General features: G+C 31.9%; 1 protein-coding gene across 13 annotated transcripts in view; it reads right to left on the reverse strand.

Moving 5' to 3' along the window:
* Positions 1 to 7,707: 7,707 nt before the first annotated feature.
* Positions 7,708 to 27,645, reverse strand: part of LOC132703236 (ras-related protein Rab-37-like) — a 29,235-nt gene continuing 9,297 nt past the window's right edge. For 2 of the 13 annotated variants that reach the window (XM_060672370.1, XM_060672372.1), the window contains exons 3-8: positions 26,182 to 26,292; positions 10,733 to 10,843; positions 10,309 to 10,417; positions 9,438 to 9,548; positions 9,061 to 9,202; positions 7,708 to 8,999 (exon numbers count right to left, since the gene is read on the reverse strand). In XM_060672370.1, coding sequence (XP_060528353.1) covers positions 8,888 to 8,999; positions 9,061 to 9,202; positions 9,438 to 9,548; positions 10,309 to 10,417; positions 10,733 to 10,843; positions 26,182 to 26,292 — 696 coding nt within the window. In that variant the 3' untranslated portion in view covers positions 7,708 to 8,887. The other 11 variants (XM_060672371.1, XM_060672369.1, XM_060672381.1 and 8 more) reach the window with 10 other exon arrangements.

A 27,645-nucleotide genomic window follows, 5' to 3' on the forward strand; every position in this document is an offset into this window, starting at 1 on the left:
TCGTTATTTACAAAATTAATTATCCGATATTTCTTTGCATGGCCTGCTGCAATAATTCCGAATGCGATTTATGAAAACTGGCATATTTATTAAGACAGGCTCATATTGCTTTATATTTTAAATACAAAATTCTTCAGTGTCGACATCAACTTTCTGGTAAAAACAAAGGTAGCTTTCATTGGACCGGCCTATTTGATGTCCGCACAGTTTAGTTAATATTTAAGGTTAGGCTGCATGTTATTGAAAAATCAGCATGTTATTAGACTTAGATTTAACCAATTTTCGATTAGGGTTTAAAAATATAAAAATATATTTTTAAACTCTTTTTGTCAGTATGAGTCTCGAAATTGGTATTTAAAGAAAATTAGTAGAAGGCACATAAAACATCTTCTATATAAACTTTCGAAATTTGTATTTTTAAAAAATTTAGTAGGATGCACATATCATATATATATATATATATATATATATATATATATATATATATATATATATATATATATATATATATATATATATATATATATATATATATATATATATATATATATATATATATATATATATATATATATATATATATATATATATTGGAATTTCTTCTTATATCGACCGTACTAAACTTATTTGAATTCAAAGGACATCGGGTAGCGGTCCGTGGTTAAAATAGAAAACTCAATATTTCGTCAATTTATTTGTTGACTTCTTCAGGAGTGAACTAAAATTTAATGAAAACAACAGGTCAAACTATATAACAGACAATTAAAACAATCGTGAGAAATACTTACAAAATTAGAGTCTACCACATAGTTCCTCAAAAACCATACTTTACAGTTAAGGTAAATGAACGAAGCGACATAATGAAACATTATATATATATATATATATATATATATATATATATATATATATATTATATATATATATATATATATATATATATATATATATATATATATATATATATATATATATATATATATATATATATATATATATATATATATATATATATATATATATATATATATATATATATATATATATATGACAAATTTCAAGTCAAACAGTAAAAAAAGACACCCGGTATATTTCAAAACTCACAAATCACTACAATTAAAAAATATATTACTAGTTACCCTAATATCTATTTTGAGTCACAAAAATTTAAATATTTCTTAAACCGTGCGGAAATCACATATGTTGGTGTGGTGGAAGTTACTTTTGCTTTTACCACTAAATTCAAAAACGCAATAAAATATAGGGTGTACCATTTAAAATTCTAAAGTTGATGTCGATACCGAACAACTGGGGCAATATGTATAATCCAAAAGTGAATAATCTAACAATTCGTTAAATACAAAGAAGAAAAGAATATGGGTCACCTTATGCGTGAGACACCCAGTACGCAAAGTACTAATTGAATTTCTTTTCTTCTATATGAAAATTGTTAAACAAGATGTACTTCAAAATGGCAATGTTTTCATTGCAATGCCCTATAGCTCTGAATATAAGAGGGCTCAGCATTTCTCAAAAAAGGTAGCACAGTGTCGGGAAAATCGCATCTCTTTAACTCTAGTCATATGTGACAAAACCCGCAATACCTACGAAAGTAGTACACTCTGTACAGAGCTTAAGCGGAAGAAAGTTACTACAACTTTTTAACGTTACTTGTATTGTTCGTATTCTTTCTAAAAGCGCGATTCAGCTGGTATGCTCACTTTTGAATTTGTCGTTCGGATTTGTCACATGCCCGCGACAAAATTTTGCTGCAACTCCCCTGCTATCACCAATAATTACTTGGCAGGTCCAACTAAATTTTAACGCCGACGGCGAACTGTGCTTCACATTTCTGTCCACCGAATTACGCCCATCCAATAGTATCGGAGAATTGGGCACCACTATAGCTTCTCTGCCCCCAACGATTTTGGGAATAGGCGTCTCGAAATAGATCATAACCTTGCACTAGGCACATTATTGTTTTTAATACAATACTAATTAATATGCGTTCAGTAGTTGTTTTCACATTTCATTCACACATACATTAGTTAAGACTAACATCTGTTTAACTTCAAGATTGATGTCGTAGATTTTATAAGATGACACTGTCTTACTCTTGTTACTAAGTAGACGTTAACTATTATGTTTAATCTTATCTGCTTTGTTTTGTAAAATTTATATTCACATCTATCCTTAGTATCGTGATTATATTTCGAATTGAGTATACAAAATTGTGCAGCATATAAAATTACAATATGAATTACATTTTTATTTAAAATGCCAAGTTCCTTACTTCTGAATAGGTTTTCATTCCCTGCTATTTTTTATACCACATATAGTTCGCAAGTAGTATAAAAAGAACATATATTTTCATACAATTGGTTTTATAAAACTTAAAACATTAAAAGGGAAAAAATGTGCATTTAAACCCAGTACGGTGATAAAAGTTTATGGTCAATGGTTTTTTTTTTATTTTTTTTAAATACACTTATTTTAAACTTAAATGTTTGAAAACATTTATACCTCAGGCTTGTCTGACATCAGACCAAAGGTATTAGCTTCAAGTATGATACTTCTTAATGTATGAGTACCTGGATATTCAAAGAAAAAAGAGGGGATCGTGAAGCTCATTACCTCATCGACTATAGTCTTGTTGTACCAATAAGAACCACCTAAAAGAATATTTGTGTTTTTATGTATAATATTTTTTTATATAATTATTTACCGCTTAATATGGAGAACTTGATAATGGGCTGAATTTTGCAGGCCACATTTTGTTTGATGTCAACTTTTATTGGTTTAGATAATGGATGTCCCTTTGACAAGTCTTCTGATATGTCGCTGAAGCTGAAAATATACAGATTTTTTATTCCACGTCAATTTTTCATCTGTGCAATGAACGCTCAAAGAACGACAACAAAAAACATCCAACATTAACACAGACAAAACTATAGTGTGCCTATTTATTTACCAAACTCAACCAACTATTAATTTTTTTCTCATTTTTTTAATATTTTTTAAATCGCAGACACACTTATTTATTTTTAGGACAAACTATTGTATTGTTAAATTTAAAATTACATTTTACTAACTTTTACTATAATTAACAAAACTTTTTTAGAAAAGTTTATGTTAATGCCAGATCTAAATAATTATAACAAAAATAGGTTTCATACATAAACAACATTACAGCAACAAAATAAAATATTCCCACGACGAGGTGTAGCAGCAGAAGTAAGCCGTATTCGGGAATATCCTTGATACTTTTAACGGGGGGTAGAGACTGCAGAAACACCCGTTTTAGTCCAAGCTTGGACATATATTGGACAAATTGAGTGAGTTAATTAAATTGGCAATGTGTGTATACGCTTTACTTTCTGTGCTGGGGTACCGTAAGTAGACCTTTGAAAACACTCTAATTCAAAAATACTGCACTACCTTTATATCCCAGGTTGAAAATGTTGCTTTTGCCTTTGCCAATTAATTGGAACTATATTACATATACATTGCCCAAACAGGTTGTGTTACTAGATGAACGCCATATTTCTAAATTTGTAAATTAGTAGACAATTTTACTTCAACACTTACCAGCGCATAGCAAATGACCCCAGCGGGCACAAACTGTACCCAGTTCGTATTATTAATAATAAAAAGGTAATGGTCACAGACATCATTTCCGATATTTCGGCTGCTAAAATTGGTGAATCTGTCATAGTCAAGTCAAATTACGTCAAATTTTCACGTCGCATTAAGGGACACATTAAAAAACAAATTGCATCTTTAACCATAAAGTACGCTGAGCTAAAGTTTTCGCATTTGTAGAATATATAAAAAACTAATTGAAAAAATGTTTATAGTAGTATTTTGATTGGTCTTTTGTTTTGATTGGCCGAGGTGTAAGGTTTTTGCAGGGTAGAATCACATTTTCACCTGACTAAAATAAAGACAAGACAAAAATAATAAATAAAGCTATAGATATTATTTAAAATTTGTTTGTTTCCGAAATAAAATTGTTGAGAATTGTCATGGAATATGGAAGTTGTATTAATAATCTGTATCTGTTTAATGCTCTTGTAACTAGGTTAACGGCAATATTAAAAATTCTAGGAAGGCTGCAAAAATAGTTAATTTGCATCCAATACGGTTACAATGAAAAGGTAAGATCATTAATTGGACAACACATTCTTGTTCAACTTATTTTATTATAGATTTCTAAAGCAAAATAGAATAATGAATGGATGTTTTTATTTGCTATGCTGTTAATACAGGAACTTTTAAAGCCAACATTAACAAATGTACGCAGGCGCGGTCATTTCAGATTTACATGTGAAGCAGTACACTCTTAGATATTCAACATTTAGCAGCTGACAGACCTCGAACAGCATCAACGATTGATTTCCAGGCACTTAACCCTTACTTACTCATTTAATAATGTAAAGTGGTATTTTTTCGTTTACAATGACAGGACTTATTGAAAACAAGATGTGAAATGAACTCGCTTGCGCTTATTATCCCTTCTGATAGTGGCTTCCAAAGAATATTCAGAGCCTCTTCATATCTATGGTTTTATATTATTAGCAGTCCCTATATTATCCAATAGGTGTATCGCATAACTGAATTTCAAAGCGTAGAACTTATGGGGTTGCATTGGACGCCTCCCCAGGTGGCGGATAGGGGAACGCTCAGCAGATATGCTGGGTATCGGGGAAATAAAATACCCGGGGCGTACCAAAACTAGCATGACATAGAGCAGCAGCTGTGTCATTACTGGACTGAGGCTATTGAAGAAGGACTTTACTAAAGATTCAACGAAAGAAACTCCGAGGCGGCAATCAGGTATACGATTTCACCGGGTGGGATACTGCGCATGGAAAGGCAATGGTAAACCACCATGTAACATAATACCCACATCTACCTATAGTACCTATATATACCTATAGTATAAATCTAACATGGCAGAGACAAATAAAACAATGGGCTTCAGTCGCCGGCAGGATGGTCAGAGGCTGCTAAGAATCCCCGGGTTGCGTATTAAAATTGTACCTGGAATGTTAAAACTATGTATGAGGCAAGAAAGATACGCAATGCCATAATAGAGAAGGATCGACTCTCGATAGACGTCATGGGAGTCAGTGAGATGCGCTGGACCGATTCCGGTCAATGTAGGATAGAAGATCATATAATATATTACTCAGGAAATACCATTGGACAACACATTAACGCAGTAGGGATTATACTAAATAAAAACATCGTTAAACATGCTACAAATTACACCCCAATATCGGAGAGGATAATAGTCATTCAAATCAATTCCTTCCCTGTCAAAACAAAGGAATTGTTTTATGATGATCTAAACAAAATAGAGTCTCTCCAGAGGAGCGTGGAGATCGACTATGTAGTTTTGCTATAGAAGAACAGATGGTAGTCACTAATACTTCCTTTAAATTACCGTTAAGGCTACTGTACGTAAGTGAAAACGTATACCGGTGCCGACATTAAGTAGGACCATAACCCATTTGTTGCCGAAACTTATACTAAAGAGGATAAAACAGAAAAAAGTTAAGACGTATGACCTGCGACAGCTGAGAAACGAGGACACAAAGAACAACGTCCAATATAGAAGGCAACATCAAGAAGCTGCAAGGAATCAGTCAGCAGGTAGTTAATGGATTTCTGCAACCAAAAAGGGTAAAGAAAAAACCATGGATGACCGACAGCATGCTATACATGATGGAAAGTAGAAGGAAAGCTAAAGACAGGGACAGAGAGATAAAAAAGTCTATTAGAAAAGCAAAAAGTAGATTACTAGAGAATAAGTATGACTCGTTTAATCTGCACAAAAAAGTCAAGGAATATAATGGTCAGAGAACAACTAAAGCCCATTGGAAACACTACGTAGAGAATACTTTTAAGGATGACAGAAACAGGGTTTCACCCAATGCTGAATAGAATGGTAAAAGGATGGTAAAACACCAGGTCCCGACAATTTTTACTCAGAGTTCCTGAAACTAATGGACGAGGAACAAATAAAATGGCTAACAACAATATTTAACAGTACCTACAATTCAGGAAAAATCCCTCGAAGCTGGTTAAAGTCAACCTTTATCGCTCTGCCGAAAAAACCAAACGCTAGAAAGTGCGAATTAGAATGATTAGTATAATAAGTCACGTTCTTAAAACTTTCCTAAAAATAATCCATAAGAGTCTACAAGAAATGTGAGGAACAAATAACTCGCACACTGTTCGGCTTTCGAGACGCATTGGGTACACGTGAGGCAGTCTTCGCGGTTCAAGTTCTGTTCCAGCGCTGCAGGGACGTCAACAGCGACATATATGTGTGCTTCATCGACTGTCAGAAAGTTTTTGACAGAATAAAATATGAGAGTTGGTCAGACTAGATGAAAAAGACCTCAGAATAATCGAAAACATATATTATAATCAAAAAGCAGCTGTCAGAATCGAATACTAGTTGACGGAGGAAATAAAGTTAGAGAGAGGGGTTCGACAGGAATGTGCACCCCCTTTACTTTTTAACTTCTATTCAGAATAAGTTATGAATCTGTCTTTGGATGACGTGGATGAGGGAATACTCATAAAGGGTGAGCGGTTGCATAACATCAGGTACGCAGATGATACTATCGTTTTCGCGGATGGTCTGCAGGCGCTAATTACACGTATCGCAGATTCCAGCAAAGAGTATGGCCTTGACTATACATAAAAAAAACGAAATATATGGTTATCAGTAAGAATAATATACCACCGGGACAACTACTGGTTAATCAACAACCAATCATTCGCGTCTCAAGTTACGTTTACCTAGGAATGAATGTTAATGACAGATGAGATCATTCAGTTGAAATCAGATAGACGATAGAAAAGGCCCGATCAGCATTTACTAAAATGAACAACATTTTTAAAAGTCACTCTCTACCACTAAAAATTAAAATCCGTTTGCTCCGATGCTACGTGTTTACGGTTCTCCTTTACGAAGTTGAATCCTGGACATTGACAGAGGCGTCTAAGAAGAAACTAGAGACTTTTGAGATGTGGTACTATAGATGTATCATGAAAATTTCCTGGGTGGATAGAACCACCAACGATGAGGTTCTTCGCAGAATGGACAAGGAATGCGAAATCATAAATAACGTAAAGAAGCGGAAACTGGAGTACTTAGGTGACATTATGCGCAGCGAACAGCGTTACGGTCGGTTGCAGCTTATTCTGCTGGGTAAGGTCTTGCAACCACAGGAGTTTTCAAAGCAACAGTCGACAAGATTAGAATAGCCATGCCAATAGCTAGTATTCGAAACGAATTGGCACCTTATGAAGAAGAAGCGTAGAACTTGACTTTCTGAACCAAATCGTCAAATCGTGGATTCATTCAATCGCTACAGGCATGGCAAAAAACCATTAGTAAATGTTTGTTTATTTTGACTCTCAATTTCGACCCATTTTTATGAATCGTCGCGTCTCCTTTGGATATAATAGATTTTATGATTAAAGAAATGCATTGTTTTTATAATCCACCTTCCCAAGCCCACCTATGCTCAGAAATTCAATTACATTTGTGTACTATATTTGGTTTATTCGTTTAAGATTGCGGAAGTAATTAAAGTAATGATGGGTCTCCAGGCTGAAGGGAAGATATTGAAATTACTGTAAACAAGATATTTCAAAATACGTTTTTATTTCCAAAACTATATTCATCAAACTCATAATTACACAATTAGATTCAATTTTCTTAAACACTATCTAAAATCAACATTTATTTATTATTTATTATTTTTTTAACATGAAGAGTTGCAGCAAAGTTTGGTCTTTTCGCTTCATTACGCACAAAACATAAACAAGAGGCAAAAGCTGATCACAATAGACCTTCGTGTCCAAACAAACAAAAATTTCATAAAAGTTTAAGAACATGAACGTCTATCACATAAAAATAACATGACCAGAACCGAACATTTTGCTTGCTTTCATTTGAAATTAATCAAGTTACTTGAATTTGTTTATAGAGCTATGCAAAATAAGCCATAAATCACTATACGACTATAGACAGTCTATGGGGCCTGGCTAACAACAACCAACAATTAAATCAAGCTACTGCTACTAATCATTGTAAATACCTACAGCTTATTCTCAAAAATGTTTTTGGGAAGATATAAAAATAAGTTTTTAATGTGTGTGCGGGCACTTGTTTTAGAAGAACTCAAATTAGATGATCTTAAAATCGGAAAGAGCACTAATGTCAGGTATGTTCGAACTGATTGACAATTATCGGAAAGTGAAAAACAATCATGACAATTTATAAAAAAAAGAATGCTAAATTTAAATAAGTTAAATGTAAATAATAAATATCAGATAGATTGACCTAAGAAAAGCGAAGTTGTTCATTTCTTGTTGCAGTACGTAGGTATTTTACTTCACGTTTATTGTAAGAAATTATTTTCGCGTGGCCGGGGTAAACCTCAATTAATATCTGCAAACATTCTCGGCCACTACCGTGACGTCACACGCAGCCGTGTCAGGTCAGGCGCGATTGATTCTCAATGATCCCCACACTAAACCCAAAACTAATTGATTTTGCGTGTGTTATTACTCTTTAGTGTACAACTAAAGTTTATACTCATTTCAAATATTTTGTAATAATTTTATTTATTTTTTAATTATTAATAATATTATTTCAATCTCAATTTTAACTATCAAAGAATTGTGCTTATAATATTTGTCTATATTTCAAATCGATTGATATACTGATACATATTTTAATTTATCGATGGTTTGTGTTCCCGGATATTACTAGTTTAGATTAGACATTATTAGAGCAGCTGCAGTTCTTGCTTGCTTGCTGCTGGGGGTTTTAGGCTTGTAAAAATAAAATCTACATTTATTAATAGTTACAAGGCGGACACTGTGTAGAGCTTTGAGTTTGCTCCCTTACGTAGTCTTGAACGTTGAACCTGTTGGGATCTTTTTGACCAGTTTGTCGATATTTCAGTTCTCTGAAACCCAAAACGAGTACACATCAATAAAAAATTATTAAGCGTTTATCGATCAACAAACTTAGCTATTGCGTGAAATGCCAAGTCCACGTTCTGTCCACTTTTTGCCGACGTCTCCATAAATGTGACATTGTATTCTCTGGCTAGACGTTCGCCTTCTTCTCTTCTAACAGCCCTGTCGCTACCACAGTCAGCTTTATTGCCTACAACAGATTCGAACAAAGGTTGTAAATCGCTGTATACATATATGTATAACTATAAAATATACAAAATGTATAATTTATAAAAACAGAAAAAATTGAAATTTGAATGATTAATAAGAAAAGAAGAAAAGATAAAAAAGAATTTTCTTATTATCAAAAAAGTCAAACGATGACGAATATCATTAAGCAAGTAGAGATATTTGTACGTTCAGCAAAACGACTTCTAGGAACTTACCAAGTAACATTATTACTACATCATCTTGCGCATATTCGTGAATTTCGCCAAGCCACGCCCTCGTATTGTCAAAACTAGTTTTATTTGTGACGTCATACAGTAAAAGCAATGCTGCAACAAGAAAATTAACGTGTATGCAAAAAAGCGTCAGAAGCCAACTCAGTAACCTAGAGCGTTGCCTAGCTTGGGATTAAAAATAAAGAAACAGAAATGTTTCGTTATTAAAATTAGAGGATCGTGAATATGTAATTAAAAAAGTATTTGTTAAAATATTTTGCCGCTGCAACATAGTTGCCTTACCTATGCTTGATGATTTTGAAGCCAGCATAAAAAATGTCGAGAAGAGATATTCGATATGCGCATGCGCGACTTATTTCAAAATTCTCTTTCAACCTGTCATTTTAAATCTCATTTCAATAAATATGGACGCTAATAGTTCCTCATTTTGGATGTGACATTTTTTGGACAGTATTTTGTCTAAATGAGTTATGGATACGGACATCACTATTTAGAAAGAAAATGGTGCAATAAACAGGTTAGTGTGTGAAATATAGGGGCACACGGATCATTTTCTGTACGAAAATGTCACAGCCGCTTGACACGCATAATTTTTAAGGTATTTGAGGCCTTTATTTATATTATCTTATAGCTGTTAGTTGAGTTAACACTTAGTTTAGGTTATATGATGCTTAGCGTTAGTTTAAGCATTAAAACTAATCCCCCTTTAAATTTTTGGATGGATTGAGGGGTCGATTGGTACCTCATTCGAAAAGTTATTAAAGTATTGAAATTATTTCGTAAAAAATGTGTTGTCCAATTTGCTTTCGTTGGCACAAATCCGTTTTCCAAATTGTATATTAGATATTTTTACCGTGTGCGTCTCTGTAGTAGGCATGGGTAACACTCCTGAATCTTTCTTGTCCCGCGGTGTCCCAAATTTGGAGTTTCACTTTTGTCTGCTCTACTTCTACCACTTTGGTCTACAACATGCAAAGATATATTAATATCAACGTCGACTAACATTAAATTTTACTGTATAGCGGAGTCCATAGTATGTAATGGAATTTATATTAAACGAAAAGTTAGTGTACCCTCACCAATATGGGAAAAGCGAGTATGTTGTAAGCGATTTTTGACTTTTCTAACTCTATCTAACTTGACCTAAGTTAAAGTATTTTCATATCACATGTGATCTCCGCATTGACGTAAATCTCATTACCTGTATTTTTTTTTATTTCACTTTTAAAAAACTTTATATGATTCAATGTGGAATCATCTACATAAATATGCCTCACCCTAAAGTCGACTCCAACGGTTGATATGAAATTTCCGGATAGAAACAAGCCATCGCGAAATCTCATCAGCATGCAAGTTTTTCCCACGCCGGAATCTCCTAAAAGCATTACCTGAACCCAAACAATTACTATTTGGCTCCATTATTAATTAAACTTTAAACAATAAATAATTTAAAACTCTTTACGGTAAAGAATATGGCACCCACAACTAAATTTTAATATTTGGAATAATTGATAACTGAGGTGTTATCTATATATACCTCTATGTATTAAGAGCCATTATTTAGTGTAGAATTTTTTTTTCAAATACACCTGTGGCGGGTGTACGGAATTTCACATGCCTATTTTGGCACGATACTGAGGTAGCAAAGGGTCGTCAACATGACGTCATTAACAAGTTACCAAATGACGAAAATGAAGTTATATATGACGTCATCAGGACGTAAATTTGACCTACTACTACTACTCAGACGAATGTCATTTAAAAGACGTCTTTTTCACGTCAATTGTGTCCTCAGTTTTTATCATTTAAGTGAAATCCTTTTTGCGTAAACTTAAGGTCAGATTTTTGGCCTTTATATGGGGAAAATGTAAAATCGAAAGTAAATTACACAGAAAATGGAGAATTATAGGTAATAAATAAAGACGAGCCTTTTAAAAAAAAAATTAATAATGGAAGTATAATATACAGGGTCTTTCACGAAAATTAATATTTTTTATTTTCACGCACCATGTATAAACGATACGAACTAACTTCAAGACGATATTGTTATAACAATGCGGAGAAGAGGTTTTTATTTTTTGTAAGCAAAAACCGTACATCGTTTTGAAAAAAATCAAGAAAATAAATTTCTGTAGAAATGATTGGATATTGTAATGATAATTTTCATTCTAAGAGACATACATTATATATATATATATATATATATATATATATATATATATATATATATATATATATATATATATATATATATTCCGGGATATCATCCGTTCGCTCGTTGAACTCCGACTGGAATCCTGCATCCGACTGGAATCCTGCAAATCCTGCATCCGACTGGAATCCTGCAGACGTTTCGCCAAAATTTCACTTGGGATCTTCAATGCTCGCGCCCCGAAAACACTTCGAACACTGGTTTTTGGCGAAACGTCTGCAGGATTCCAGTCGGATGCAGGATTTGCAGGATTCCAGTTGGAGTTCAACGAGCGAACGGATGATATCCCGGAATATAGTGTCATCATATTATATATATATATATATATATATATATATATATATATATATATATATATATATATACAAACTTTTTTCTTATTTAGTACAGGTTCTGAGATAAGGTGTTGTCGTCACATGATAAAGGGGCGACCCTATATAGGAATTTATTTTTCAATATTCGGCGATATCACCAAAGTTAGCGGTTTTTATATAAATATACAGAGCAATGTAACTATCCTATGCAAACGAAAAACAATAAATTTAAAAATGACATAAGGAAAATCTATATTGAAATTACCTTTACGTAAATGTCGTAAACGTTATTTTTCATCGATTCTCTACGTTTAATAGTGTAGGGGTCGAGAATTTCTTCTTCTGTTTTAATATGAACATCATTATTTTCCATATTAACCTCCTCTTCCGCTTCTCGCTGGACCTGATTGTGTCTTTTGATGGATTTTACCCTAACCACGTTCCTATGTTGACTCTCACCATTATCCATTTTACGTAATTTTCGAATACTTTAGTTTTTAAACTGCATCCTTCTAACAATTTTTTTGGAAGATCTTTTTATATCACAATTTTATTGTTTTTAAAGATTCGAAGTAAAAAATTACATCGTATAGAGGTAATAATCTGTGGAGATGTTCGTGCCTAGAACTTTATTACTTATTAAAGTAAATATTGTTTTCTCTAGGATTATCGGAGATTGATAGTAAACACAGGGAACTAATAAATTTTTCCTGCGGAAAATCAATCTCTCGGAGATAATAAATAATAAATCCATGTCATTTCCGCTTGCGATATAAGTTTCTCAAATTGTATTTTATTTTATTTTTATTTTTAAAATAAATTTTACTTTACTTTTATTTTTTTAGTTTTAGTCTTATTGTATTTAAGGAAAATCATGTTGCAGTTTTCTATTGCTAAAAAGAACTATTGTCGATTAAATATGTTTGTATAGGTTGTGTTCATACTTTTAAAGCCTGAAAAATTACTATTTGCAGGTGAATAACACAACTTATCCACTATAAGAACATTGTCACTCAACCGTAATAAATAAAAAGGACAGAAAAATTAAAAAGAAAATTCCATATCCATTTCCTACACGACCGAAGATGTTTTAATTTACTAAATTATCCGATTTATTTAATTCAGTTAATTAAAGAATATTCACATTAAACAACAAAAGACAAATGTAAGGAGTATTTAAATAATTTTGTGATTTTGTCAAATGGAAGTCAAAATGAGTTAAAGATATGTTTACTGTTTATACTTCCTACACTAGGCGAAAAATTTGTTTAAATCAATTAACTTATTTAAAACAATATTTTAATTGGACATGTGAACCTTGAGCGCCGTAATTAATTATACTTTCGTCAAGTTGTTAAATGGTTTTTTTTATTACTTTTTTTTTTAATTTTTTGAGTGGATAGTCAAATTGACAAATTTTTCAAATTCAGAACCGATAAATAACGTGATTTTAAAAAGAAATGCAATTTAAGCGAAGTTGAATTTTATACTAAAGTTCCGACCGATTCTGGGGCGATAAGTGGACAAAGATAACACGGGTCGCTTACTTTCGATCGAATCTCTATTTGTAACAGTGAAAAAGCGTTGGCGGCAGGTATCTGTAATAATAATGTAACCTACTTTTAGGAACATGAAATATTAAATGACAAAAATCGGTTAAGATTGATTTTCTCCATATACGGTAGACGACATGACAGTTAAATTTTCTTTGCGGGCGAACCTCATTAATATTAAACGCAAGGCAGCCTGAAAACTGATATAACTTTTTAAATTTCCTGTCAAACTTTCGTATGCAGCTGATGCAGTATACCTAGACATTCTAATTGCACCTAAATAAAATCACAATGTATAAGACCGTCACGGAAGCTCAAACAATCATTAATAAAGAACGAATAGAGCTGACCTCAAGCGGATAGGCAAAATTAACTATGTTTTAAGTATTATTTCTTTGAAATTATCGAAACATTGGCAAATCATTTTGTGCGACAAACCGCAGTACCAGCTTAGATAAGCGCTGGCTAATAAAGCTCGTTTCCAGGTTTGACATTTGATATTTAATGTCTTGAAAAATACCCTTCATATGTATATTTAACGATCCCTGACTTCACACGATAAGTTCAACGATGCCGGAAACCGGTTCCAAATCTTTGACATCGAATCAATCAGCTTTTTGATATATCAAGCAGCTAATGTCCTTTGTTGTATGATTCCATATAATTATCTCGATTCGTTTTACATATTCTTGATCTATGCGTTTATTGCCCTTAAACTTTGACTCAAAAATTAAAAATAAAATTAGAAATAATAAATAAATGAACTTAATAAATTCATATGCTTAACTGTTACTATCGCTATCAATTGTTTTTCACATAACCTATATGTATATAATACAAAATTTTGGCCGATTAACTCGAAATTAAAAAAAATAGTTTTTGCTAGTGCCAGTGATGTAAACTTCGGGATTTTTCATGGAAGAATGCCAAAAAACCGAATTTATTTGTATTTGGTAAACGAATTGTTATTGTGGTGATCCAGGACAAATTTTAAAATGTCTGTATATCGTAAAAGTATTCGAAATAACTAAGGTGTTTTGTACGTCAGTTGCAAACAATTGTTTTTCCATAAACGTAAAAATATGTATATCCCTTAAAATTGTTCCAAAATAAGTAATATTCTTAATTTAATATAAGAAATAGTTTGGACCTCGCGTAAAATATATTTTCAAACCAAGTGAACACTGTAACTATGGAAATAAAATGGCAGTTAATAATTAATTATTGTTTAGAAGCAAATATTTCTTGAATTTTTGCTTGATTGAGGACCACAAAGGGTAAAATATAAACATCTCGCACGCACGCGGTGTCATGGTAACGCAACAAAAAGAAAAAAAGAGTGTATATAAAAAAATCATATAAAATTTCAGAATCCTAGGACACTATTTCTTTTTAATTTCAGTTTAAAAATTGAAAAACAAAGTAAATATATATTGATTTAAATCAAATCAAGCCAAACGATTGCAGTATTTTTCCAATGAAACATCACTCTACCACATGAAATGCTTATAACGTGCCTTTTTAAACCGATGATGGTGACAACGCAACTTACCAAGAAGTTAGACGTTTTATGCCAAAATTTATTGTTTAAGTATTAATTCGCAAAATGACAAAAATGTTGCACATAACAACGACGAATGCTTACAAATAGTACTAAAGCATAAAGAGAAGTTAATTTTGGAAATACGAATATTCAGAATTAGTTAGGTTTTCTTCGGTCATAAGGAAATAAAAAAAATCCAAAGATACAGCCAGATCAGATCACATTGATTCAAAAAATGGCTAATAAATTTCAGCATATTTATTGTTTTTAAGATATTTATAGAATTCCAAGCGTTACCAATTTTTAAATTATGAATTTTACTTTGACAAAAATAATCACGCAACTACCTTCCAGTTGAAGTTTCCTTCGCATTATTTATCAAATAAAATTGAACCACACGAAACTATCCTGAAATACGCTCGAAGGCTTTTCTGACATTAATAAAAATGTGAAACGTAAACCAGAACAAAAAAATTATATAAAATTGTCATTGTTGGGCAAATAACAAACGCACTTTGGCAAATTAAGAATACCTGCTCCTTTTTTGTCTTTACTTCTTAGAACACTCCAGATATTATTACCTTTATTAATATACGAAATAAGTTTAAACCAAATTTATGCTCCGAGGTTATTATTTTCCACCACTACACTTGGTTCAACAGCCGTACAAAGTTCTTATCGTTACTTATCGCAATAATTATTATTTACAACGCGACAGACTTCCGAGTGTATATTATTAAACCTTCCGTCAAACTCATTCATTTATCGGCAACACAAAACTAGACTAGCGATCAGCACTCGAATATCGCGCTTGCCAGGAAGCACCGTCAGGATTTTGATGTTTCTATGACTACGTGTTCCAGACCTGTCCGAATAAAGGTTTGCCAACGGGCATGGTTAAACCTTTGAGAGAGACTCCGCGCAATCTGGCTAATTGATACGTACCGAAAGTTGTTCGGTAAAAAACTAAAAATCATTTTTCATACATATGTATCATATCGCTCTTTTTGTGTTTGTTTTTTTTACATTCAAAACAAAATAAAAAAACTTTTGTGGTCAATAAAAATATTTATAACGTAAATATCATACAATTGCAACAATAAAATAGCCATATTGATTACAATAAGCAATACTGCAACTTTTTTGTATAAAGAACATTTATTAATTAATTTCTTTGATTTAAAGAGGCATATGCTAGGCATTAGATCTGAAAGCGAATGATAAAAATCAATTTTATTCATTCATTCATATATTAAACATGTTATCCTTTTGTTATAACACATTTCATCTTTTCTTATTCTGTATAAAATAACCAGCGAAAATAAATTCAAAAGAATAAGATTTCATTCAACAAGAAGATAATGAAAAAATTGGGAAAAATTCTTACATTTAAAAAAATATTGTTAATATTGTGTTAACAGCACAACAGTAGCGTGGTGTTTTCTCCATTTATGTCAGAGCGAGGTTTAAGTCGTATGCTATAATTTAAATTTTCCTGTACAAATAATTTGCGCAGTAACATATCTGTAATATATTGCAGCTTACTATTTATTTTGGTTTTCTTATTGAGAGTGTTTCCATAGTCCATAAAATAATAAGAGATATCCGAACAAGATTAAATACCTAAATAATATTATTACTCTGCCTTTTCTTCAAAAGGGTGTTTTTTTTAAATATGTAAAACTAATTTGACGCAATGGACTGGACATAATTTGCAGAAGATTATTTTAATTGCTTAATATTTGATAATAATAATAATAATAATGTTTATGATTCCAAATTATAGTATGTACATGGCAAGTTATATAAAGGTATACAAAGGGTCTTAATGCAGCTTCCTTTCCAGAGGAAGATGCTGTTGTAGCCAACTAAACTTATAACAATAATACATATTACAACATTTCATATTTGCCTTAAGTAAAATAATCGAAGTTTGCTATATATAGAGAATGGTAGAAGAATGACAGGGTACAAAGAAAAAGAAAGGAAAGAAGACAGGGCTACAGAAAAAGAGTAAAACAGATATTTCTTTATTCTTCATTTATAAAGAAAATTTAAAATTCATCACCATATATAACAAGGAATATTATAGCAACTTTCAAAAAATCCGCATTATTATTTAATTATAAATATTTAATTTTAAATAAGATAATATTATAAAAATGGTTTCCATTTTATAAAAAGTTTTTAATCGTTTTTTCAATTGCTAAACAAACGTTTCTATGATTTGGACTAACCATAATAAATGATTCAATTGTTGGATGTCCCAAGCAAGGAGAAAACGGGATTTTAACTTGATTCCCATATAAGAGTGCACCTATATACTTGCATTTTATTTTAAAAAAATCTTTTTATAAAAATTGTTGAACTCAAATTCAATGAATTATATTACGTTACTGCTAAATTGTTATGGATTTCTCTAGACAATTTTAATTCATTTAAAAAAAAATTATTATTTTATGATTTATTCTTTTCATTAATTATTTTATTAGCGAACAAGACAAATAATGGATAATAGAAAATTATACGAATGTGTATATAATTTAAAAATAATTTTGCGTTTTCATTCTTGTCCATTTATCGTATTCTTGACAGATCTGCTAAGAACAAACTGTCTGCTAAACAATCGTAGAAGCTTTGTCTAAGATCTATTTTTTTTAAAAATACTGCAATTATTGCATTATTTATAAATATTTTATTTAAATTTTAAAAATTAAATTAAATTTTAAATTTTTATTATAAATATTTACGATATATACAATCACACATAGCTACCTAAATATTTAATTTTAAATAAGATAATATTATAAAAATGGTTTCCATTTTATAAAAAGTTTTTAATGGTTTTTTCAATTGCTAAACAAACGTTTCTTTACCAAAAAAGTTATTTAATTAAAATTAAAAAGATCCGCAACGGTAATATTTATAGAAAATATTAAATACCTACCTAATACTCAAAAACGCCAACATTTAGCTATGGGACAGTATTAAAGGATATATACGAAATACGTTTAGAATTTTCAAAGGAATTGCAAAACGGGATAACATACAGCAATCAAGTAATCAAGTTGACGGACAAGCATCTGCATTTTAAAATATTTTAGCCGGTTCCATAATCAACTTAAAACAATCCAATTTTTTCAAACTTTTTGTAATTATAGTTTCCTATGAGGAGCGATGAAGTTCCCGGTGGAATACCCTCACCATATTGTATAGACACAACAAAGATATTTTGACATTAATCCTTATGCCAGATGTTTTATTAACTCCTAAGTTTTTTTATGAAAATGATATTAATTTAATCCTTTACAGTCCCATATACTAACTACAATTAGAATCAGATCAATCAGAAAGGTTAGAGCTGTGTGCTATCCTCTTTCACAGATTTTCGAAATTGCAAGTAATATTAACGGTTGTTTTACTATTGGAATAATAAACAAAATAGCAAATAAAAAGATCGAAGGTAAACGGAACCCTTTGAAGAGACGTTACAAAGCGTGTCCGTGAGTCAAGGCGGGCTTTAACTCAGCGACTGTAATCGTTTCACGTGACGTTCAGGCCAGGAAATTGAAACGATAAGATAAGGATTCCCCGGAGAACTTAATCAATCGAGCTCTTGCTTTTGTTAAATTCGAATACGGGAAATATAAACGTGTCCAAGATTGGCACTATACAGAACGAACACGACATTTAGATTTCTTTAAAGAAGATGCTAGTAACAGCATGATGCACTTATTAATTAAGGTATTCCCTCATTAATTTTAAATAATTTTCGACGCTATCTGGCTAAAATTAATTTTAAGAACGGTAAAAATCAATAAATTGATGAATTTATTTAATGATGGTGAGTGATAGGCTACAAAGTAAATCTTATTAGCTCGTTCTTCAAAATTTTCTACCCCCATTATAATAAAAAATATCAAACTCTTACAAAATTGGCATTGTTTTCGGGGAAATTTTTCAAAATATTAAATGCAGATTGGTATGTAATTTACAGTAGCATATACTACATGGAAACGATGGCTTAGGATAACTGTAATTATTGGTACTACGAAACTGGTTCAGTATATTTTGAATATCCTTGTGTTGTTACTATTATTAAGGTTATAATAAAAATTGTTGAATCTATTTTCCTTTCCCATACCTCCCTTAAAGTTTACTGTATTCTTAATGTAAAGCAGATCAAATTCTTTATTTGATGTAGGCCTAATAAAACGTTTTCTATGATTTGGACTAACCATAATAAATGATTCAATTGTTGGATGTCCCAAGCAAGGAGAAAACGGGATATTAACTTGATTCCCATATAAGAGTGCACCTATATACTTGCATTTTATTTTAAAAAAATCTTTTTATAAAAATTGTTGAACTCAAATTCAATGAATTATATTACGTTACTGCTAAATTGTTATGGATTTCTCTAGACAATTTTAATTCATTTAAAAAAAAATAATTTATTATTTTATTATTTATTATTATTATTAATTATTTTATTAGCGAACAAGACAAATAATGGATAATAGAAAATTATACGAATGTGTATATAATTTAAAAATAATTTTGGGTTTTCATTCTTGTCCATTTATCGTATTCTTGACAGATCTGCTAAGAACAAACTGTCTGCTAAACAATCGTAGAAGCTTTGTCTAAGATCATTTATTTTTTAAATACTGCAATTATTGCTTATATATACTTAATAGGCGTAGAGAAAAGCGAAAGAGCGCGTGCGGGGGTATCTGTGTTGATAAAGGAGAAATGGAGTAAACACATTAAGTCGTGGGAAGCCTTAAATGAGAGGATTATTAAAACCTGTTTAGAAATCAGAGGACGAAATATCACCGTTTTGGGAATTTATGCACCGAGTGACAATGCCCCATCCGCAGAAAAAGATGAATTTGAACAATTGCTTGAACACCAGATGGACAATACAGCTGACTCACATGAAGTGATTAGTCGGAGACTTTAACGCCAGAGTGGGCAAACAAAACACCAGTAATATAGTAGGTCGACATGGAGAGGACGCAATTAACAACAATGGCGAACGACTAATAAACTTTTGTCAACAATACGCCCTCAAAATAAACAATACATTCTTTGCACATAAAGACATCCATAAATTTACTTGGTACCAGCATACAAGAAACCTAAAGTCTATTATTGATTATATAATTACTAGACAAACTTCAAACCTGCAAGTGCGAGATGTGAGAGTCAAAAGGGGTGCGGATTGTGGATCAGACCACTACTTTGTCGAGGCAAAAATATATATTCCATATCCTTGGAGGAAACAGATAAAAAATCCAGAAACAGAATCCTACACATTTGACCCAAGAATTATTAGATACAATCTCAATAGCCTAGAGCAGGAAAGCACAAGATATCTATACCAACAGAGACTAGCCCAAAAAATTAAAACAGGAAGACAAGAAAATCGAACAACACAGGAAGAGTATGATTTCATTATAGAGTGTATAACAGACGCAGCAAACCCTATTGGTGGGATAGGGACATTGAGAAACAGATTGAGACAAAGAAAAAATTACATATACAGCAATTACAAGACAGAGATAATAGAGAATTACAGAAAAAATATTATACACTTAATAAGGAGATCAAACGACAAGTAATAAATAGAAAGAATAATAGTTGGGAGAAAAGATGCGAATATATTGAACAATATATAGGAGGCACTAGGAGTTCTGAGGCATGGCGTGCTATTAAGAATATCAGAAAAAACGCGAAAAATTGTGCATTTCCAAATAACATATCTAATCAACAATGGACAACACACTTTAAAGATCTATTAGAGGAAAAAAGGCCGGAATTTGCAAACGATATGGTGGAAGTCATCGAACGAGAAAATGAGAAGATATATATAACACAGCTAGATGTGAAGAAAATAGCAAAACATCTTAAGAATAAAAAAGCACCGGGCATAGGGGGAATATACCCAGAATTTCTGAAATATGGCCCTAATGAACTGTTCGAGGTCTTGGCTAAACTTTTTGAGAGATGCATAAATGGTGAAGAATTGCCCACAGATTGGCGAAATTCTTATATAACGCCTATACATAAGAAAGGAGACAAGAGCAACGCTAAAAATTATCGCGGAATTGCAGTGATATGTACAATAGGTAGAATATACTCAAAAATTATACGAGATCTGGTTGAGAAAGCTATAGAAGATAAACAAAAAGAAGAACAAGCAGGCTTTAGAACAGGGCGCTCAACTGTGGACAATATCTTTACGATTAAAATAGCGTGCGAAAAAAGAGTACAAAAAAATAGGGAATTGCACATAGCCTTAATTGACCTTGAAAAGGCGTACGATAGCATCCCATTGTCGCAATTATGGATGACCCTAGAAAAAGCAGAGATACCCTATAACTTAAGGAGCTCCATAAAAAACCTATATAAAAATAATTCCACTAGAGTAAGAAATGGAAAAAACTATACTGAAGCATTCTTTACCACTAAAGGCTTACGACAGGGCTGTTGTCTCTCACCTACACTTTTCAAGATATACTTAGATAAGGCTTTAGAGAAATGGAGTAGGAAGATTAGTGAGATGGGATTGAGAGTGGGAGACTACCCATTGTACAGTTTATATTTTGCGGACGATCAGATAGTCATAGCAGAAGACCAGGACGATCTCAACTATATGATACGAAAACTGAAAGATGAATATCAAGCTGCTGGCCATACAATAAATTGGGAAAAATCAGAATATATAATAGTAGGGAACGAACATCAAGAAGACCTAATATTAGAAAATCATAAACTCAAAGGTGTAAAAACTTGTAAATATCTAGGAGTTACACTTAACAAGCAGGGCAGCAGTGACGATGAAATAAAGGAAAGAACCAATAAAGGTAAAAAGGTTATAAGAGAGTTGAACTCGATCTTATGGGATAAAACAATTACAAAAGAAACGAAAAAACGGATATACACTAGCATCGTCCAGAGTATAATCACATACGGATCCGAAACGTGGGATATGACAAAAAAGAACAGAAACAAATTGATGACGACGGAAATGGACTTCTTACGACGTAGCTGCAGAAAATCAAAAATGGAAAGAGTAAGAAATGACACCATAAGGGAAAGCATGAACATGAACACAAATATAATAGAACAAATAGAGAAAAAACAGCTGATATGGTTTGGACATACGAAAAGAATGGACGATACAAGATGGCCCAAACGCCTACTCGAGTGGGTACCAGTAGAGAAAAGAAAACGTGGAAGACCTCGAAGAAGCTGGAGGAATGAGGTAGATGAAGCTATGACATCCAGAGGGTTAGAGGAAGACATGTGTCTGGATAGAAAGAAATGGAAACTGGGGACAGAGAGGCGGCACGTACCGTAGAAATCCGTTATATATATATATATATATATATATATATATATATATATATATATATATATATATATATATATATATATATATATATATATATATATATATATATATATATATATATATATATATATATATATATATATATATATATCTACTTAATAGGGAATAAGTGATACTCGGTCACCATCATATGTTTACATAATTGGAAAATCTGCCTTAATTTGTTATTCAGTTTATATTCATCGGAGGGCCATCAGTTCTAGTGCAGCATCCACCAAATAAGTTAAATGATATATTTTGACTTCCTCATTAACAACCCAAATTACATTGATTCGCACTTAATGTAATTTGTATAACTAAATTTAATATGACAAACTTCATTATGAACTCCGCTATACCGTTGCTGTTTTATGCAAAGCTTCCAATTATTCGATATTAATAACAATTAATTAAAAACAATGGTTGAGTAAAAACGTATAAATTGATACCGAGTCTGCTAACCTCGTTTGGCCAAAGAGATTCAGCAACGCAATTCAGAGCCAATTTTGTTTATTTAGGGGGAGGTATTATTAACTTTTAACACAAAACACCCTGGTTCCACCCAACGAGGATGAAACGCCATTCAATATGACGGCTGTAGGCAAATATAAGTCCAATTTGGCACTTACAATAACGTGCGACTTTTAATCATTTAAATAAAATTTTCTTCTTCTTCTTCTTTTACTTCTGTTGACCACGAAAATAAAATTTTGCGTCTATATAAATTTTTTGTAATACCGGTTATTATGTTTACAAATTTGTAGCGACAGCGAACCGGGGATACTGGGATTGTTTCGCCTCTAAATAAAGACAAATCCTTATTTACTCAGTAAGCATTTTACAGTGCTTCAAAAGATGATTTCGAAACCTTAAAAGCATATTTAAATTATTTAATTTTTTTAAATAGCATTTTGAGGTAACACAGACTCTTTTTGAGAGCTGTCACAAAAAATGTCTTTATTTCCGTAATTAAGTTATTATATTTAACAAATAGGAAACTGAAAAAAGTAAACTGAATTGTAAATAAAGTGATACGGGAGTAAAAAATCATGAAAATTGATTTTTATTTTACATGGGGCAAGAGACGTCGTGTGAGGAAACTTTTACAGAAATCGAAAATAAAGGAATATTTATACATTTTCTGTAAAAAATATAATGTTTTGAAAAAAATATTTTCGGCATTTCGAAATTTTTTTTTAAAAAACACCTCCAAGTTAACAATGGCGGAAATTCATTTTAATTTCCAATAAACGTAAAACATTAGGCAAATCTGCATCCATCCATCTTCATTATTTTGAGTAAAAATAATATTAATAGACAAATGAACATACAGGGTGATTCGCGGCGAATAGCAGGTTAGGCATTTAGGGATTTGATAGTTGTTGTATATGATTTCGATATCCTCATCTTCGGGGGTCCCTGAGTAATTAATTATTTTTATATTTCGTTTAATTTTTGTTAATACAATATTTATTTGTATTGTATAGTATAATATTTTGGGCGTAGTGTACCCCTTTTGCTAATCTTGCAAATACTTGGTCACAGTATATATATAGGGTGAAACCCGAGAATGTTGGTCGTCAATTTGAATGCAAATTACGAATAAGGAATTAAATTTACGGTTTGAGCAACGTTTAGATCTATAAAAAGTAGATGAAATGTAAAAAAACAAGGTTAATTTATTAAGCATAGACATATGCGCACACACATTCGATGTTGCTTTCTATTTGCAAAGGGTTTCAAAATTCAAATCAACAGTAAGTTAGGCTGAAATGCCAACATGATACAACAAGACAAAAGTATGGGAAACAATATTTTTTACCACGATTAAAATGAATGCTAGAAATGTGGACCCAACATGCCCTCCACTGTGAATCACCCTTTAGAGTGAGGCAAGTACTAAAAACATTCGTGGAGAAGCGGTACAACTGCAGCCTTGGAAATATTCAACAACACATCTCCTTAGGTCGGAGCGATATTTTAAAGTAAATACATACATTCCATAAGCAACCCACTGTAAACAAGTCAAGTAAGTGTAAATTATTTCTTTAGTTATTATATTTTTAAAATGTATGCCCACAGGGAATATACTGATTCAACCACCATAGAAGAATGAAAGAAGAAACCGCATCTAATATTCTATAAACTACTAGACTACGAACCAGCCAAGAAGATGCCACGGCCATCATCAGCATAGCACCTATGCTACTTTAAAATATACCCGTCCTGGTCGCAAAATCAATATTCCAATGGCGTAGCAGGCACTTCAAATCAGGATCAAAGGAGCTCAAGAGATATAAAATATTTATTTAACAAAAAATATTTTACAAAAAAATACATTTAATCAAAAAATGGATTTTTTGTCTTAAGACTAGTGAAAAAACAATACCTCATTATTCTCTACCGCAAGCTAGCAGCATCCTATCTTGTGCTCTTTCTTTGGTTGAGGAGCTCGTTCAAGCTAGCGTTTATTGTTTCATTTAGGATTTGCCATTAAATTGGGTGCAGAACATTGTAATACCGTTACACAATTTTATAGATTTCAATGTAGGAAATCGTTTCTCAATTAAATAGAGACTGGAATCACAAAATTTCTTACGTTGCATACAATTTCTTACAATTTTATTTGTAGGCATTATTTCATAAACACCAAACAAACTAACTGCTCTTCTGGCGCCACAGCTTTATTGTAAATGCGCCATGTATAGTGTTTCCAAGATAAGAATCCTAAGCATGGTAATCTTAGTAACTGTTGGAGATAAAGCTTAGGTTAAATTAGAAAAAAGTTCTGTTCTTTGAATCTTATTTACATGCCGTTTAGAAAGTTGAAAAAAAATCATGGCCTGGTGAGATTTTTGGCAAAAACGTGATTTGAACAATATGGATTTTATTTTTTGTGACTTTATCTGAAGAAGTATCAGAAAATTAATAACACTTTGTCACTGGGACTTGTAAGCTATGGTGATGGTATTTTCAGATTTTATATCCCACGTTTCGCTTTCAAGAAATTATCAACTTTATTTATATTATAGGGTCCGGAAAAAAAGTACACCCTGTATCTGATTCAAAGTCTCGGTGACAGGTAGGTATTATCAAAGCATTTGATTGCAACGCCTATTTAAAAATACGTTTAAAAAATAGAAAAAATACAATTTTCCTTTTAACTAAATCAAAATACATACGATACATCAATGAATATGTAATATAAAATAGAATCGGATTACAGCGTGTACTTTTCTCCGGACTCTATAAAAAATAGAGTTGATGATTTCTTGAAAACGAAACGTTTAATATTAAACCTTAAACGTATCCATAATAAATCATAATAATAGTTTTTCGTATATCTTCAAATAAAGTAAAAAAATAAATAAATAAATCACAACACAACTTTTTTCTAATAAACTAACCAACAGCTACTGAGATTCCCATTCTTAGGATTCTTATCTCGGACACACTGCATAAACACATAAATATATAATGAAAATGACTTTTATAGCATAACATAGCATTCAAATATTTAAACTTGTCAATTTTGAATATCAAAAATCCCGTCATACTTTATTATTTGTATTGAAATATCATTATGACACGCCATTGAAGCTTAATCACGTCTGAGAGAGACGGATATAATTGCGGCTCTTTGTTGTAACCGTGGCATCTTCTTAGCTTAGTTTACCATTTGATTACGTGCTGCACACTCACCGTAAAGCCGATCCCAACAGTCGCGGAAAATTTTCCAGACTCAAATTTTCCTGTATCAAATTTCACCAATATCGACGTCTTGCCGACCCCGCTGTCTCCCAGGAGGATAGTCTGCGAAGCGCAATTATTGACAATTAATTTTAAATTGACTTGACATGTTACGTAAATTTGGCTCCCGAAAATAGTTATATCTGTGGGTTAAATTTCCGAAAGTTAACAAAAGAGTAAGTGTAAAAGTATAAAGCATATAAGTAATTGGTATTATGTATTCACTATTTATTTACCAGATCTGCAACTGCAAAATACAAAATAGTTAAAAATGCCACTCCATTAACTTAAAATTCAATAAGGAGATTTGTAAGATCCTCTGATTTTGTTATCCTTAGTCAACTAGAAAGCATTTTTTAGTAAGAGAACACTCCTAAACCATATCGGTTTCACCTGATTGAGTCGGAAAGACGAGGTAAATAAAATTTTGCAATGAGGTACATAGAGTCGGAATGGTTGGTTGCTCTGGTTCGTGCTCGGGAACACAATGACTTTGTTCTAAGGAAAAACAACAGACAAACAACATATCTCAATCTGAATATGGTCAAATAGTCAAACAGTCCAGACGCTGAGTTCCCGTGATGCAACGCATCCCAAATTGGTTGTCCGTTGTAAGCTACTTTGAAAACCATTACGGATACACATTTCTATCTTTGGTATTATTATACTACTTTTTAAAGAGAAATTTAAAGGCGCAACTTTGGACATGTGAACAACTCTGAAAGTTACAGGGTTATTTTAAGTTAAATGCAATGTTTCTTGTAATTAATACCATATTTATCTTGGAATCACCTTTATAATTTTCAGAGTTGTGGAAATGTCGAAACATAAGTTCAGTAACTAAATTTCTTAATAAAAAGTAGTCTAATAATACCAAAGTACGAAATCTGAATCTATAATGGTTCTCTCATACTTATAAACCTTAATTGCAGGAAAACTTTATCGAAAACATCTACTATGTGTCCCTCGGCCGAAGTCTAGAACTTCCTGCATTCAAAATTTTTTATCATAAATGTTCTCCAACCTGTTAAGATTTCGTGTTAAGTTTTGATATTGTCACACCCTGTTGGCAATGAGTGATTTAGCCTTTACAGGAGAGCCCCCGATAAATAATTCTTACTTTTTAAACAAACACTGAATTTTATTAGCTTCTTGACATTTTTACAACTACACTCGCTTATAAAGGAAAAGAGAGAACGAAGAAAAGCCAACAACTATAAGGAAAACAAAAGTTGACTCTGAAAATATTTTTCGGAGAAAAATCCATCCAAGTCTCATTAGGTTCTCGTGGCTGTACTTGGCTTTTCTTAAGTGAAAGAAATAATCCAAATTCTTCGCAATAAATATTTTTGAACCTTGATACCTTTAAAAAACACAACATTAACTTAAATAAAATCAAGATACACCTCTTCGCAA

This window comes from Cylas formicarius, unplaced genomic scaffold (assembly GCF_029955315.1).
Source record: "Cylas formicarius isolate icCylForm1 unplaced genomic scaffold, icCylForm1.1 PGA_scaffold_6__28_contigs__length_40554024, whole genome shotgun sequence".
NCBI lineage: Eukaryota > Metazoa > Arthropoda > Insecta > Coleoptera > Brentidae > Cylas > Cylas formicarius.